Source organism: Salminus brasiliensis, chromosome 25, assembly GCF_030463535.1.
Source record: "Salminus brasiliensis chromosome 25, fSalBra1.hap2, whole genome shotgun sequence".
In the NCBI taxonomy this organism is placed as follows: Eukaryota; Metazoa; Chordata; class Actinopteri; order Characiformes; family Bryconidae; genus Salminus; species Salminus brasiliensis.
Window position 1 is genome coordinate 25,333,309 of NC_132902.1, and position 14,367 is coordinate 25,347,675.

The 14,367-nt window shown below is 40.5% G+C and overlaps 1 protein-coding gene across 1 annotated transcript in view; it reads left to right on the forward strand.

Moving 5' to 3' along the window:
• Positions 1-14,367, forward strand: part of piezo1 (piezo type mechanosensitive ion channel component 1 (Er blood group)) — a 112,764-nt gene that overhangs the window by 95,174 nt on the left and 3,223 nt on the right. The window contains exons 39-51 of the mRNA XM_072670990.1: positions 671-859; positions 1,817-2,108; positions 3,115-3,232; positions 3,952-4,099; positions 4,684-4,898; positions 6,001-6,159; positions 7,863-8,010; positions 9,447-9,635; positions 11,845-11,937; positions 12,073-12,245; positions 12,745-12,867; positions 12,969-13,048; positions 13,860-14,055. Of these exons, the coding sequence (XP_072527091.1) occupies positions 671-859; positions 1,817-2,108; positions 3,115-3,232; positions 3,952-4,099; positions 4,684-4,898; positions 6,001-6,159; positions 7,863-8,010; positions 9,447-9,635; positions 11,845-11,937; positions 12,073-12,245; positions 12,745-12,867; positions 12,969-13,048; positions 13,860-14,055 (2,123 nt within the window). The remainder of the gene's footprint in view (positions 1-670; positions 860-1,816; positions 2,109-3,114; positions 3,233-3,951; positions 4,100-4,683; positions 4,899-6,000; positions 6,160-7,862; positions 8,011-9,446; positions 9,636-11,844; positions 11,938-12,072; positions 12,246-12,744; positions 12,868-12,968; positions 13,049-13,859; positions 14,056-14,367) is intronic.

Genomic DNA, 14,367 nt, shown 5'->3' on the forward strand with positions numbered 1-14,367 from the left:
TCTTGGGCCGTTGTCCCCAGAATGGACACTGGTGCCTCTTGGGCCATTGATGAGAACGGCAACACTGTGGAGCAGTTACCCTCTATAATAAACACCCTCAGTCACCTAATGAACCTACAGTCCATGCCACAACGTCTGGCTAGCCAAGGGTGGTTATTCCCACTATTACATAGGTGTCATTATATTCTGATATGACTGTGTATAGATTTTAGTTATGTAAGTCTTTGGTATTAGTATTTTTTAATATATTATATTTTTTATATTTAGTAAATTTAATATTAAAACTACTGGATGATAAAATTAAACTCTTGTGTAAACTTTTAGTGACATTTTAAAACGTTGATTTAGTTGATTAAAACTCTGTGTAATGTAGCGTACTACCTGTGGTGAGCTGATTTCAGTGTGTTCTAAAATATTCAGAGCTAATATTGTGGTTGTGTCAGTTGCTAACGTGGTGTTAGGAAATTTTCAGAGAGGCCGGAGAGCTTCTGTTGCTCTTGGCTTTTCGGTTTTGGCTGTTTCTGAACGTATTCTTGCTCCGGCCAACCGTTTCCCCTCCTCTGAGTTTACACGCTCCAGCTCTGAAGATTAATCTATGGAGCAGAAAATGACTGTTGCTCAATAGGGATCGCTTTGCCTAATGTGCGTCTGGCTTTCCTCTCTCTCGAAGGTTATGGTTGTGGTCAAGTACCTGTTCCAGTTTGGCTTCTTCCCCTGGAACAGCGAATATGAGACCAGGCTGAACGAGAACAAGCCTTTCTTCCCTCCGCGGATCCTCGGCCTGGAGAAAACCGATAACTACATCCGCTACGACCTGCTGCAGCTGCTGGTGCTGTTCTTCCACCGCTCGCTGCTCCAGGTATGCTGACTGTGCTCCCCCTCAGCCAAGCCTGTGAAATGTAGTTCGATCAGAGGAGTGTTATCTATGAGGTCTTTGGTTTCTTGCTGTTTGAGAGAGAGAGAGAGAGAGAGAGAGAGAGAGAGAGAGAGAGATCATGTAAATTACTGCACAGAAGAGTGAAGAGCCTCGAAAACCTGAACTCCAGTAAAAGTGCTGTTACTGCAGTGGGAAAATAACAGCAGTGAAAGTGTCTTTCAAAAAAGTATCTAGCAGCATCAAATTAAAGTCTGTTCTAGTCCCAAAGAGAGCAAATTGTAAAGCTAAACCAGAACAACGGTAACTGATGGATGAGTAGATGGATAGTTGGGTGGTTGGATAGGTATTTGAATGGAATGGGCGGATTTATGGATGACGGATAGATAGATGGGTATATGAATAGTTAAATGGATAATTGGATGGATGGATGGATAGATGGATGGATAGATGGATGGATGGATGGATGGATAGTTGGACGGATAGTTGGATGGATGGATGGATGGATGGATGGATGGATGGATGGATGGGTGGGTGGGTGGATAGAAGGATGGATAGATGGATGGATAGATGGATGGATGGATGGATGGATAGTTGGACGGATAGTTGGATGGATGGATGGATGGATGGATGGATGGATGGGTGGGTGGGTGGATAGAAGGATGGATGGATGGATAGATAAATGGATAGTTTGATGGATGGATGGATGGATGGATAGTTAGTTGGATGGATGAATGGATGGATGGATGGATAGATGGATGGATAGATGGATGGATAGATGGATGGATAGATGGATGGATGGATGGATAGTTAGTTGGATGGATGGATGGATGGATGGATAGATGGATGGATAGATGGATGGATGTATAGTTGGAAGGATGGATAGTTAGTTGGATGGATGGATGGACAGTTAGTTAGGACATGTGTTTGTGTACTCCTCAGCGTTATGGACTGTGGGACCAGGAGGGTCCTCTGGAGGAGAAGGTCAGTCCGTCCTCAGGGCAGGAGAAAAGGAAGAAGGAGGAGGGACAGGAGATGGACGCTGGTCTCACTGTGCTGGAGGAGAAAACCACAGAGCCTGACCAGGAGTCCCAAACACACCCAGCTCCACAGACAGAAACTCCTGACCCCGAGCAGGATGCAGAAATAACCCCCGAACCGCTCAGCTTACACTCGGATGAGGGCAAGAGGAAGGGTGGTCTGCTGCGCTTCCGCAAGAAAAAATCAAACAAAGGTTTGTCCCTTTACTGACGGACTGATTCGGATTAAAGGGGAAGTCCACCCATTTCCCCAAATTGTAGTGTAATTCACTCTGACTGAAAAATAATAATTCATAATATTCAGCCATTCTTTTTTTCTGCATAATTCAGTGGATGAGATGAACACATTTATAATATGATATAATATATATCTTTAGATACTGATAGATATAGATAGATAATATATATCAGATTACTAATAATATTGCTAAGACATACTATATATATATATATATCTGTCCGCACTTGTTTGTTTGTGTTGCACTTGTGTCTTGTATGCACTGTCTATGTTGCACCATGGTCCGGGAGGAACGTTGTTTCGTTTCACTGTGTACTCTGTATGTAGTTGAAATGACAATAAACCCACTTGACTTGACTTGACTTGACTTGACTTGACTATATATATATATATATATATATATATATATATATATATATATATATATATATATATATATATTTAAAGTGGTTGAAATGAACACATTTAGACATTTAGGGTGTGTTTAAATATATATATATATATATATATATATATAGTAGTAATAATAATAATCTGATGTTATATATAAATATTATTGTATACTATCACCACTACTACTAATCACTCTGTTGAAATGTAGAAATTCAATGTTTGCATATGCCTCTAATTAAAAATGCAAGTTGAATTTTGATTTTAGCCACAATTTCTCGTCAGTGCATAATTTTTTGATTGCTTTTTTTTTTTTTAGAATAATAAATGAGGAGAAGCTTAGACAGTTTAAAGTTTTTAAGGCTTCAGTTATTAGTGCTGATGCTTTTATCTGTGATAAGCTCCAGATATTGTATTTAACAGTGAAGATACTGCAGGACGGTTTATTAACGTATTTAGTATTTAGTATTTATACTGAAGGTGAGTATAGTTTCTGTGACTCTCTGAGATGAAGGGGTTAGGAATGGGATTATATGGCGGTAGTGATTTGAACACAGTGTTTGTTGATCTAGAGTCTGGAGGAAAGGAGCTGAAGAAGAAGAAGAAGAAGGCCCGGATGAAGCGCAGAGAGGAAGCCAGTAAACAGCTGAAGGCTTTCGGAGAAAAACTCAAGAGCTTCTTCGTCTCTGTGTGAGTGAAGCTCTGCTGAGTGATGCTCGCACTGCGTCAGTGCCCCAGTTAACACTGCTGCAGCACCGCCGCGCCAACACACACACACACACACACACACACACACACACACACACACACACACACTCACACACCATCCAGCATATTTCTCTCTCTCTCTCTCTCTCTCTTTCTCTCTCTCTTTAGAACTCTCTTGTACTCTCTATCTCTCTCTCTCTCTCTCTCTCTAACTTTCTCTTTCTAACTCTCTCGCGCTCTCTCACTCTATTGCTCTCGCTCTCTCCCTCTCTCTCTCTCTCTCTCTCTCTCTCTGTAGAAGTCTCTCTCATTCTATTGCTCTCGTGCTCTCTCTCTCTCTCTCTATCTCTCTCTCTCTCTCTCTCTAACTTTCTCTTTCTAACTCTCTCGCGCTCTCTCACTCTATTGCTCTCGCTCTCTCCCTCTCTCTCTCCCTCTCTCTCTCTCTCTCTCTCTCTCTCTCTCTCTCTCTTTAGAACTCTCTTGTACTCTCTATCTCTTTCTCTCTCTAACTTTCTCTTTCTAACTCTCTCGCGCTCTCTCTCTCTCTCTCTGTGTAGAAGTCTCTCTCACTATTGCTCTCTCTCTCTCTGTAGAAGTCTCTCTCACTCTATTGCGCTCTCTCTCTCTCTCTCTTTCTAACTCTCTCTTACTCTCTCTCTCTCTCTCTCTCTCTCTCTCTCTCGCTCTCGCTCTCTCAGTGTTAGGAACGTCTACAGGCCGACCCACAGGTTCTTCCACAACATCCTGCACGCTGAGTACCGCGCCGCCACTGATGTGTACGCTCTGATGTTCCTCACTGACGTGGTGGATTTCATCATCATCGTCTTCGGCTTCTGGGCGTTTGGAGTGAGTACTGGCAGCCTGTGTTACTCAGCATCAGTTTGTGTGGGGTGTGGATTCATTGCTCACACTCTGCCGCTTTGCTGCCTAGGGGCGGAGGATTACTGAGTTTGATTAAGTGTGATTAGATTAACCCTTTAAAGTATGAGAGCCACTGCCCTGCCCTCACTCTCACTGCTACACACCTCACGGTCGAGTCGAGTCACTGCAGGTAGTAAGAGAGTAACAGTGTAGGAACGGGCGAGTCGGCCTGCCTCTGAACCATGTCTGAACTCTATACTCACTTTCAGTTGGTGCCATTTGGCCCTAAAAAACAAATATGCTAATTAGACCACGCCTATAATTTTTGTTGTTGTTGTTCTTGAACCCTCTGGGATCTAAGTGTATTTTCAGGATTTTTGCATGTCTTCTTAGATTTGCCTTTAAAGGCAGCTGAATATGAGATAATACCCACATGAGACCCTGTGTGACCTCGAGCACTGTGTGAGGAGATCATCTGACCCTAAACCTGAACAACTCAAGCCACCCCTGATGGTGTGCCGCTGTGCTGTAGCGAGTCCAGACTGTGTTTTTTTCGTTTCCTGCTGCAGAAACACTCCGCGGCGGCCGACATCGCGTCCACACTGTCAGAGGACCAGGTGCCCGAGGCCTTCCTGGTCATGCTCCTGATCCAGTTCAGCACCATGGTCATCGACCGCGCCCTCTACCTGCGCAAGGCTGTGCTCGGAAAACTCATCTTCCAGGTCATCCTGGTTTTCGGGATCCATCTGTGGATGTTCTTCATCCTACCTGCGGTCACTGAGAGGTGAGAAAGAATTTGGTTAGATTGAAACAGATCGGATTAGAATAGACTGGATTATATTTCATTGGACTAGATTACATTCGATTGGAATAGACTGGATTACATTAGATTCAAAAGGACTAGACTTAAATAGACTAAAAATAAGATGAAATGGATTAGATTGGAAAAGGATGGATTAGATGGGATTGGACTAGCCTGGATTAAAAAAAGACTAAAATGGACTGTGGAATGTGTGTGTGTATGTGTGTGTATGTGTGTGTATGTGTGTGTATGTGTGTGTATGTGTGTGTGTGTGTGTGTGTGTGTGTGTGTGTGTGTGTGTGTGTGTGTTCGATCAGATTAGGATTGGAATAGACTGGATTACATGAGATTGAAATACATTAGATTGGAGCAGAATGGATTCGATTGGATTAGTTTAGGATTAGAATAGATTGAATTTGATTAGATTAGATTGGACCTGAATTAATTACATTGGATTCAATTAGGATTATTATGTACTGAATTAGATGAACTTAATGAACTACAATGGAATATATTCGATTGGAGGAGACTGGATAAGATTAGTTTAACAATAGATTAGATTGGACTACAATGGATTAGATTAGATCAAAGTAGATTAGATTAGACTAGAATGAATTAGATCTGATTAGTGGGTTTTAGGATTAAAAAGGATTATTAATCGATAAGGATTAAAATTGACTGGATTGTATTTGATTGTAATAGATTAGATCGGACCACATTAGATAGGTAGGTACGTAGGGGCATAGTAGCGATGTAGAATATTAGCGTAAATAATTACGTCTTTAGGTTACAGGAGTATTAATCTGATGTTTTATCAGCTTCAGTTTATTTATTTATTTATTTATTTATTTATTTATTTTAATCAGTTAAACATTTTTAATCAGTTAAGGAAAGGAAGTGCTGCACCCAGCATCTGGACCACATGCTGTTCAGGGTCGGAGAGATTGCAGCTCTGAGCTCTGAGCTCTGTAAAGTCTTATTTAATGTCTGCAGATGAAGCTTCAGAGGAAGTGCTGTGTGACTGAACTCCAGGCAGAGCTCGGTTTTTCCTTAAAGCTGATATCTTTACCCTTTATCTTTACAGGATGTTCAATCAGAACTTCGTGGCTCAGCTCTGGTACTTTGTCAAGTGTATCTACTTCACTCTGTCGGCCTATCAGATCCGCTGTGGGTACCCCACGCGCATCCTCGGAAACTTCCTCACCAAGAAGTACAACCACCTCAACCTCTTCCTCTTCCAGGGGTGAGACTTTTCAAACATGCATCATAACAGATGTTTTACAGCAGGATGAAGTGTATAATTTTTAATATGTCCGAGTGTGTCAGGAGTCAGGAAACCCAGTCCAGTTCAGAGCGCAGTTTATAGCAGATACTAAATCAATCATAGTAGATACTGAATAATTCATAGTGGAGACTGAATAGTCCCTAGTGTGTACTGAGTAATTTATAGTAAATTCTGAATAATTCATAGTGAAGACTGAATGATTCATAGTAAATACTGAATAATTCATAATAGATACTGAATAATTCGTGGTGGATACTGAATAGTCCCTAGTGTGTACTGAGTAATTTATAGTAAATACTGAATAATTCATAGTGGAGACTGAATGATTCATAGTAAATACTGAATAATTCATAATAGATACTGAATAATTCATGGTGGATACTGAATAGTCCCTAGTGTGTACTGATTAATTTATAGTAAATATTGAATAATTCTTAGTGAATACATAATAATTCATAGTTGATACTGAATGATTCATAGTGGATGGTTAAAATAATGTAACCAAATGTAAACTAGTTACAATATTCAGAATAATTAATAGTAGTCACCACAAAATTCACAGTACATATTGAATAATTCATAGTGGATACTGAATAATTCATAGTGGATACTGAATAATTCATAGTAGATAATGAATAAATTATAGTAGATACTGAATAATTTATAGTAGATACTGAATAAATTATAGTAGGTACTGATTAAAAAATTATAGTAAATACTAAATAATTCCTTGTGAATACATAATAATCCATAGTGGATACTGAATTATTCATAGTAGTCATTAAATAATACTGAATAATTCATACTGGATGCTTAAAAAGAATAACTAAAAGAATAACTAATGTAGACTAGTTACAATATTTTGAATAATTAATAGTAGTTTCCACAATTTACAGTAGATACTGAATAATTCATGGTGGATACTGAATAGTGTATGGTGTGCACTGATTCGTTCATAATTCATAATGAATACATAATTCATAGCAGCTACCACATAATTTACAGAAGATACTGATACAATTCATGGTGGATACCAAATAGCCCATAGTGTGTACTTATTAATTTATAGTGAATACTGAATAGTTCATTGTGAATACATAATAATTCATGGTGGATACTGAATAATTTATACTGGATGCTTTAAAAGAATGTTAACTTATGTAAACTAGTAAATTAAGTCAATGTTTTAAGTAATTAATGGTAGTTACCACAATTTACAGTAGATACTGAATAGTACTTATTACTATGAATTATGTCTTCACTATGAATTATAAATTAGTTACCACATCATTTATGGTGGATACTACATAATTCATACTGGATGCTTAAAAAAGAATGTTAACTTATGTAAACTAGTTACAATATTTTGTAGTTTCCACATAATTTACAATAGATACTAAATATTTCATGACGAATACTGAATAATCCATGGTGTGTACTCATTACTATATGGTGAATATATAATTCATAATTGTTATTGATTGATTGATTGTGGATTGTGAATAATTCATATTTGATACTAAAATCCATAGTGCTTATTGATAAATTCATAGTAGTCCCTGAATAATTTATAGTAGTTGCTTAATAAATTACAAATCTAAACTAGTAAGCAGTGAAACCTTGTTTAAGGACGTTTTCAGTGACTCCGTCTTTACTCCCAGGTTCCGCTTGGTGCCCTTCTTGGTGGAACTTCGGGCCGTGATGGACTGGGTTTGGACAGACACCACTCTGTCCCTTTCCAACTGGATGTGTGTGGAGGACATTTATGCCAACATCTTCATCATAAAGTGCAGCAGAGAGACAGAGAAGGTATAAAGATGGATGGATTCCCGCTATGAGCTGGATTACTTTTACCAGTCTCTCTGTGATTGGTGGGATCTGATTGGCTGACTGATATAAGATAAAGCATTTGTCTGCTTTCCCCAAATCCCACTAGATAGTCTGAACCAGTCAATAAGACATGGCCTGTTCACACCACTGCATCTGTCACACACTGCAAATTCATACTGGATCAGAATTATTCCACAATAAATACTGGATTAAAATTTCTCCACAGTTCTTACTATAAAATTGTAAAAAATAACAGCTACTGCAAAATCATACCGGATTAAAATCTCTTCACAGTTATTACTATAATTAAAAAAAAACAAAAAAAACAAAACAGCTACTGCAAATTCATGCTGTATTAAAATCTCTCCACAGTTATTACTATAATATTTTTTTAAATAACAGGTACTGCAAATTCATACCGGATTGAACTCTCTTCAAAGTTATTACTATAAAATGGTAAAAAACAAAAGATACTGCAAATTCATACCGGATTAAAATCTCTCCACAGTTATTACTATAATTTTCTTTTAATAAAAGGTACTGCAAATTCATACCAGGTTAAAATCTCTCCACAGTTATTACTATAATTTAAAAAAAAATAACAGGTACTGCAAATTCATACTGTATTAAAATCTCTCCACAGTTATTACTATGAAGTTGTAAAAGTAACCGGTACTGCAAATTCATACCGGATTAAAATCTCTCCACAGTTATTACTATGAAGTTGTAAAAGTAACCGGTACTGCAAATTCATACCGGATTAAAATCTCTCCACAGTTATTACTATAATTTTCTTTTAATAACAGGTACTGCAAATTCATACCGGGTTAAAATCTCTCCACAGTTATTACTATAATTTTAAAAAAAATAACAGGTACTGCAAATTCATACTGTATTAAAATCTCTCCACAGTTATTACTATAATTTAAAAAAAAATAACAGGTACTGCAAATTCATACTGTATTAAAATCTCTCCACAGTTATTTCTATAAAATTTGTTTTTTTTAGAAAAACCAGATCAATTGTTTTTGTTTTGCTGATTGGTGCCCTGTTCGTCCGGCTAGTTCACTGAATCCTCTAACTGTGGAAGCCACTGTTTCTCTGCTGTTTTGCAGTGTTTCATTGATCAGTCATGTTCGTGTTCTCGTATTATTGTCTTCACATTAATTTAAGGCATCAGAACTCATCATCAGTCAGTCAGGCTTTTCTTTTAGAGTATTAAAGCCACATTAATGAGCTGTGAGAAATATCAGGCATCAATCCACCCCATTCTAGTCGCAGGACAGCTGTACTCTGGTTAGATGGAACATTGCAGACTCTTAAAATATGGCTTGCAAATACGCTAGTGGGTCTCCAGAACCAGAATCTAGTCTCAGCCCAATCATGAATATCTCTGTCCTGAACTGTCTCCCCAGAAATATCCTCAACCAAAGGGCCAGAAGAAGAAGAAGATTGTGAAGTACGGAATGGGCGGCCTCATTGTCTTTTTCCTCATCTGCATCATCTGGTTCCCACTGCTCTTCATCTCACTGGTCCGATCGGTTGTGGGTGTGGTTAATCATCCTGTGGATGTCACGGTCACAGTCAAGCTGGGGGGTTATGAGGTAACACAAGCCAGATATCATAAAACTAATGTCCTAAAAAAATGGTCTTCAAATCTGGACTCTGGCACCATGGCTTCTGTCTGGAGAAGACCACAGAGCTCCAAACACCATCATTCTCTACCACATACCAACATTCTCCATCAATCAGTACCATTCTCCACCAAACACCACCATTCTCCATCAATCAGTACCATTCTCTATCAATCACCACCATTCTCCATCAATCAGTACCATTCTCCATCAAACACCACCATTCTCCATCAATCAGTACCATTCTCCATCAATCACCACCATTCTCCACCAAACACCACCATTCTCCATCAATCAGTACCATTCTCCACCAAACACCACCATTCTCCATCAATCACCACCATTCTCCACCAAACACCACCATTCTCCATCAATCACCACCATTCTCCATCAATCAGTACCATTCTCCACCAAACACCACCATTCTCCATCAATCACCACCATTCTCCACCAATCAGTACCATTCTCCACCAAACACCACCATTCTCCATCAATCAGTACCATTCTCCACCAAACACCACCATTCTCCATCAATCACCACCATTCTCCACCAAACACCACCATTCTCCATCAATCACCACCATTCTCCATCAATCAGTACCATTCTCCACCAAACACCACCATTCTCCATCAATCACCACCATTCTCCACCAATCAGTACCATTCTCCACCAAACACCACCATTCTCCATCAATCAGTACCATTCTCCACCAAACACCACCATTCTCCATCAATCAGTACCATTCTCCACCAAACACCACCATTCTCCACCAAACACCACCATTCTCCACCAAACACCACCATTCTCCATCAATCACCACCATTCTCCATCAATCAGTACCATTCTCCACCAAACACCACCATTCTCCATCAATCAGTACCATTCTCCACCAAACACCACCATTCTCCATCAATCACCACCATTCTCCAATAAACACCACCATTCTCCACCAAACACCACCATTCTCCACCAATCACCACCATTCTCCACCAATCACCACCATTCTCCACCAATCGCCACCATTCTCCATCAATCGCCACCATTCTCCAATAAACGCCACCATTCTCCACCAAACACCACCATTCTCCATCAATCGCCACCATTCTCCAATAAACGCCACCATTCTCCATCAATCACCACCATTCTCCATCAATCACCACCATTCTCCACCAATCACCACCATTCTCCACCAAACACCACCATTCTCCATCAATCGCCACATTCTCCAATAAACGCCACCATTCTCCACCAAACACCACCATTCTCCATCAATCACCACCATTCTCCATCAATCACCACCATTCTCCAATAAACGCCACCATTCTCCATCCATCACCACCATTCTCCATCAATCACCACCATTCTCCAATAAACACTACAATTCTCTACCAAACACCACGATTCTCCTACGCCATCATTCTTTACCAAACACCACCATTCTCCACCAATCATCATTTTAGATCAAACGGCACCATTCTCCACCAAACACTTTTTCTCAATACCATCTTCACATATAAACACCACCATTCTCCACCCACTACCACCATTTTCTATGAAAGAAACACAATTGAACACCATCTTCTTGTATAAACACCACCATTCTCCACCAAACACCATTTTTCAATAAACACTACCATTCTCCATCAATCACCACAATTCTCCAATAAACACCACCATTCTCCATCAATCACCACCATTCTCCATCAATCACCACAATTCTCCACCAAACACCACAATTCTCCTACGCCATCATTCTTTACCAAACACCACCATTCTCCACCAATCATCATTTTAGATCAAACGGCACCATTCTCCACCAAACACGTTTTCTCAATACCATCTTCACATATAAACACCACCATTCTCCACCAAACACCATTTTTCAATAAACACTACCATTCTCCATCAATCACCACAATTCTCCAATAAACACCACCATTGTCCACCACTCAGCACCATTCCCCATCAGTCACCACCATTCTCCACCAAACACCACCTTTCTACAAAACCATCTTCCCAAATAAAAAAACAGCTTTTTCCACCTAACCCCACCTCTCTCAACCTAACCCCACCTCTCTCCACCTACCCTCTCCGTTCTCTGGTTTCAGTGAAATTGTGTGAATAGGCAGAACCTCTTTATGCTCTGAGGTTTGAGTTAAATGTCTGGTTCTTCCTCAGCCCTTGTTTACGATGAGTGTGCAGCAGCAGTCCATCCAACCTTTTACTGAGGAGAACTACGACCGCCTCACCAAGCAGTTTGGAAACAATGCGGTGAGCGCCACAGACATCCTCTGCTCGTCTGACGTACAGCCTGTGCTGCTTGAACAGGGATATCGTGGTTATCGAATGATGGGATGGAATTTCTCTAGGTCTTGATCCTGTGCTCTTATTGGCTGTTCCTCACAGGTGGCGATGCAGTTCATTACACTGTACAGTTACGAGGACATCGTAACGGCCAACATCGAGGGCAGTTCAGGGTCAGTCTGGAGGATCAGCCCACCCAGCAGACAAGAGGTCATTAAGGAGCTGCTGGGCAGCCTGGCGGACATGACCCTGCGGCTGGCCTGGAATTTCCAGAGGTCGGTGTGCAAGCCAGAGCTTTCCTGTGGTTCAGCTGGTTCACTTACAGCTACTAAAGGGATAAGCGTTCAAACCAGGGGTGGGGAAGTCCTCGGATCTCCACCCCTGATTTAAACCATTGGTGCTATTCCTATTATTAGTAGACACCTCAGCTTTACTAAATCTGCACGTTTTAACCCAAAAAATTACAAATTATGAGGTAAATACTGTCATGCACAAAGCATGTATGTCCAAATATCAACTTTACAGCAGAAGGAAAAAAAAATCCAACATTTAATTTAAGTTAATGTAAAAAAAAAAAAAAACAATTTGGAGCATTTCTATTGGTCCATTTATCATCCAATTCTGATATAATATAAATCTGGCAAAAACAGCAACAATGGACATACATGATTTTGACAGTGATGATATATATATAATTAATAAATATCAAGAAATGTAAATTAAAAATACATTTATATTAAAATAACCATGCATTTATTTCATTTTGTGTCACAGGGACCTGGGTAAAGGCGGGACAGTGGAGAACACTTTTGATAAACACTCCATCAACCTAGAGCCTGGAAACCCAGTGAGAGCGGACTTAGCCTCGTTGTTGGTGGGGAACCGCACTGAGCCAGTGTAAGTCTTAATCACAGATCAGCCAGTATCCTGCCAGTATCCTGCCATTGGCCTTCTGTGGTACAGTGCAGTAAACTAGCACGCATTCCTCTCTTCCTCAGTCGAGTGCCGCACATGTTCCCCAACTACATCCGAGCCCCCAACGGAGCCGAGGCCAAGCCCGTCAGCCAGCTGTACGAGGGTGAGTTCTGGGTGCTTTCAGTGGAGGAGCTCACTGACCACCATCAACACTTGCAAAGTGCAAAGCTTGGCAGCAGACAGTGGTTCATCTTGTGTTGTTTAAACCCCAACCACTAGATGGCAGTGTTGTGATTGAATAAAAAAAAAACATATTGAGTATCAAATACATTGAGTCAGAGCCCGTATCGTAATACGCTATATGTCCAAAAGTTTGTGGACACCCCTTCTAATGAATTATTTAGATTCTTTAAGTTGCATCCATTGCTGAGACAGATGTGCATACACACACACACAGCTTGTCTAGCCCCTGTAGAGAAGAAGTACTGTCAATACAACAGGACTCTCTGGAGCAGATCAACATCATAAACCTTTTGGCACCATGCTGCCTAATGCCAAACGTGGGCTAGTAGAGGGGTATAAAAAGCCCCCCAGCATTAAGCTGTGGAGCAGTGGAAGAACTGCTGTGTTCTCTGGAATGATGGTGGTGGTGCTCCATCCAGTACTTTTGGGATGAGCTGAACGTATTGTCGCTGAATGCAATCAAATCCTCACAGCAATGCTCCTTCAAAATCTAGTAGAAAGTCTTCTTCTCTGGACAGTAGAGACGGTCACTCCAGCAAAAGCAGGATCAGCTTTTTTTAATCCCCTTGATTTTGGAAGAAGCAATGCTTAAGCAGGTTTCCCAATACTTTTGTCCATATAGTCTACAAATCAAAATGCTCTTTTAGCAGGGGACAACTGCTATAGCGTGAGCTAGTGTAACAGGGCTAAATGCTACGAGAGGGGGCTGATGGTCTGTCTGTGTTTTGCAGGAGATGAGGAGGGCTATCAGAATGTGACTCTGTCTCTGATGAGGGACGGCTCTCTGAATGGCAGCGGCGCTCAGGAGTGGTGGGACATCAGTATTGCGGACTGTGATGCGTCTTCAGGGGCCTGCGGGGTCTTACCCATGGTCATCTTCAATGACAAAGTTAGCCCACCCAGTCTGGGCTTCCTGGCTGGATATGGGTAAGGAGCTTCATTCCTCAGGTAGAAGTGAGTGGAGATACTGGGGTTTAAAAGACTTCTATAGAAGTTGAAGCTTTAAGCTTTTTACTCCAGTAAAAGTGTAAAAGTACTGGTTTCAGAACGACTTGAAGTAGAAAAGTAAAAGTAATGGAAGCAAAACAAAGGCTGAAAGCTCAGGTCACGCCACAGGGGTCTATAGTGCCCTACCCCCCTCCCCAAAACCCATTTCTCTAAAAGTCATAATGAGGAGAATGATCTAATAAAATATTGATGTTAAAAATGTTTGGCTGCACTAGGCTCCTGATTCAGCTG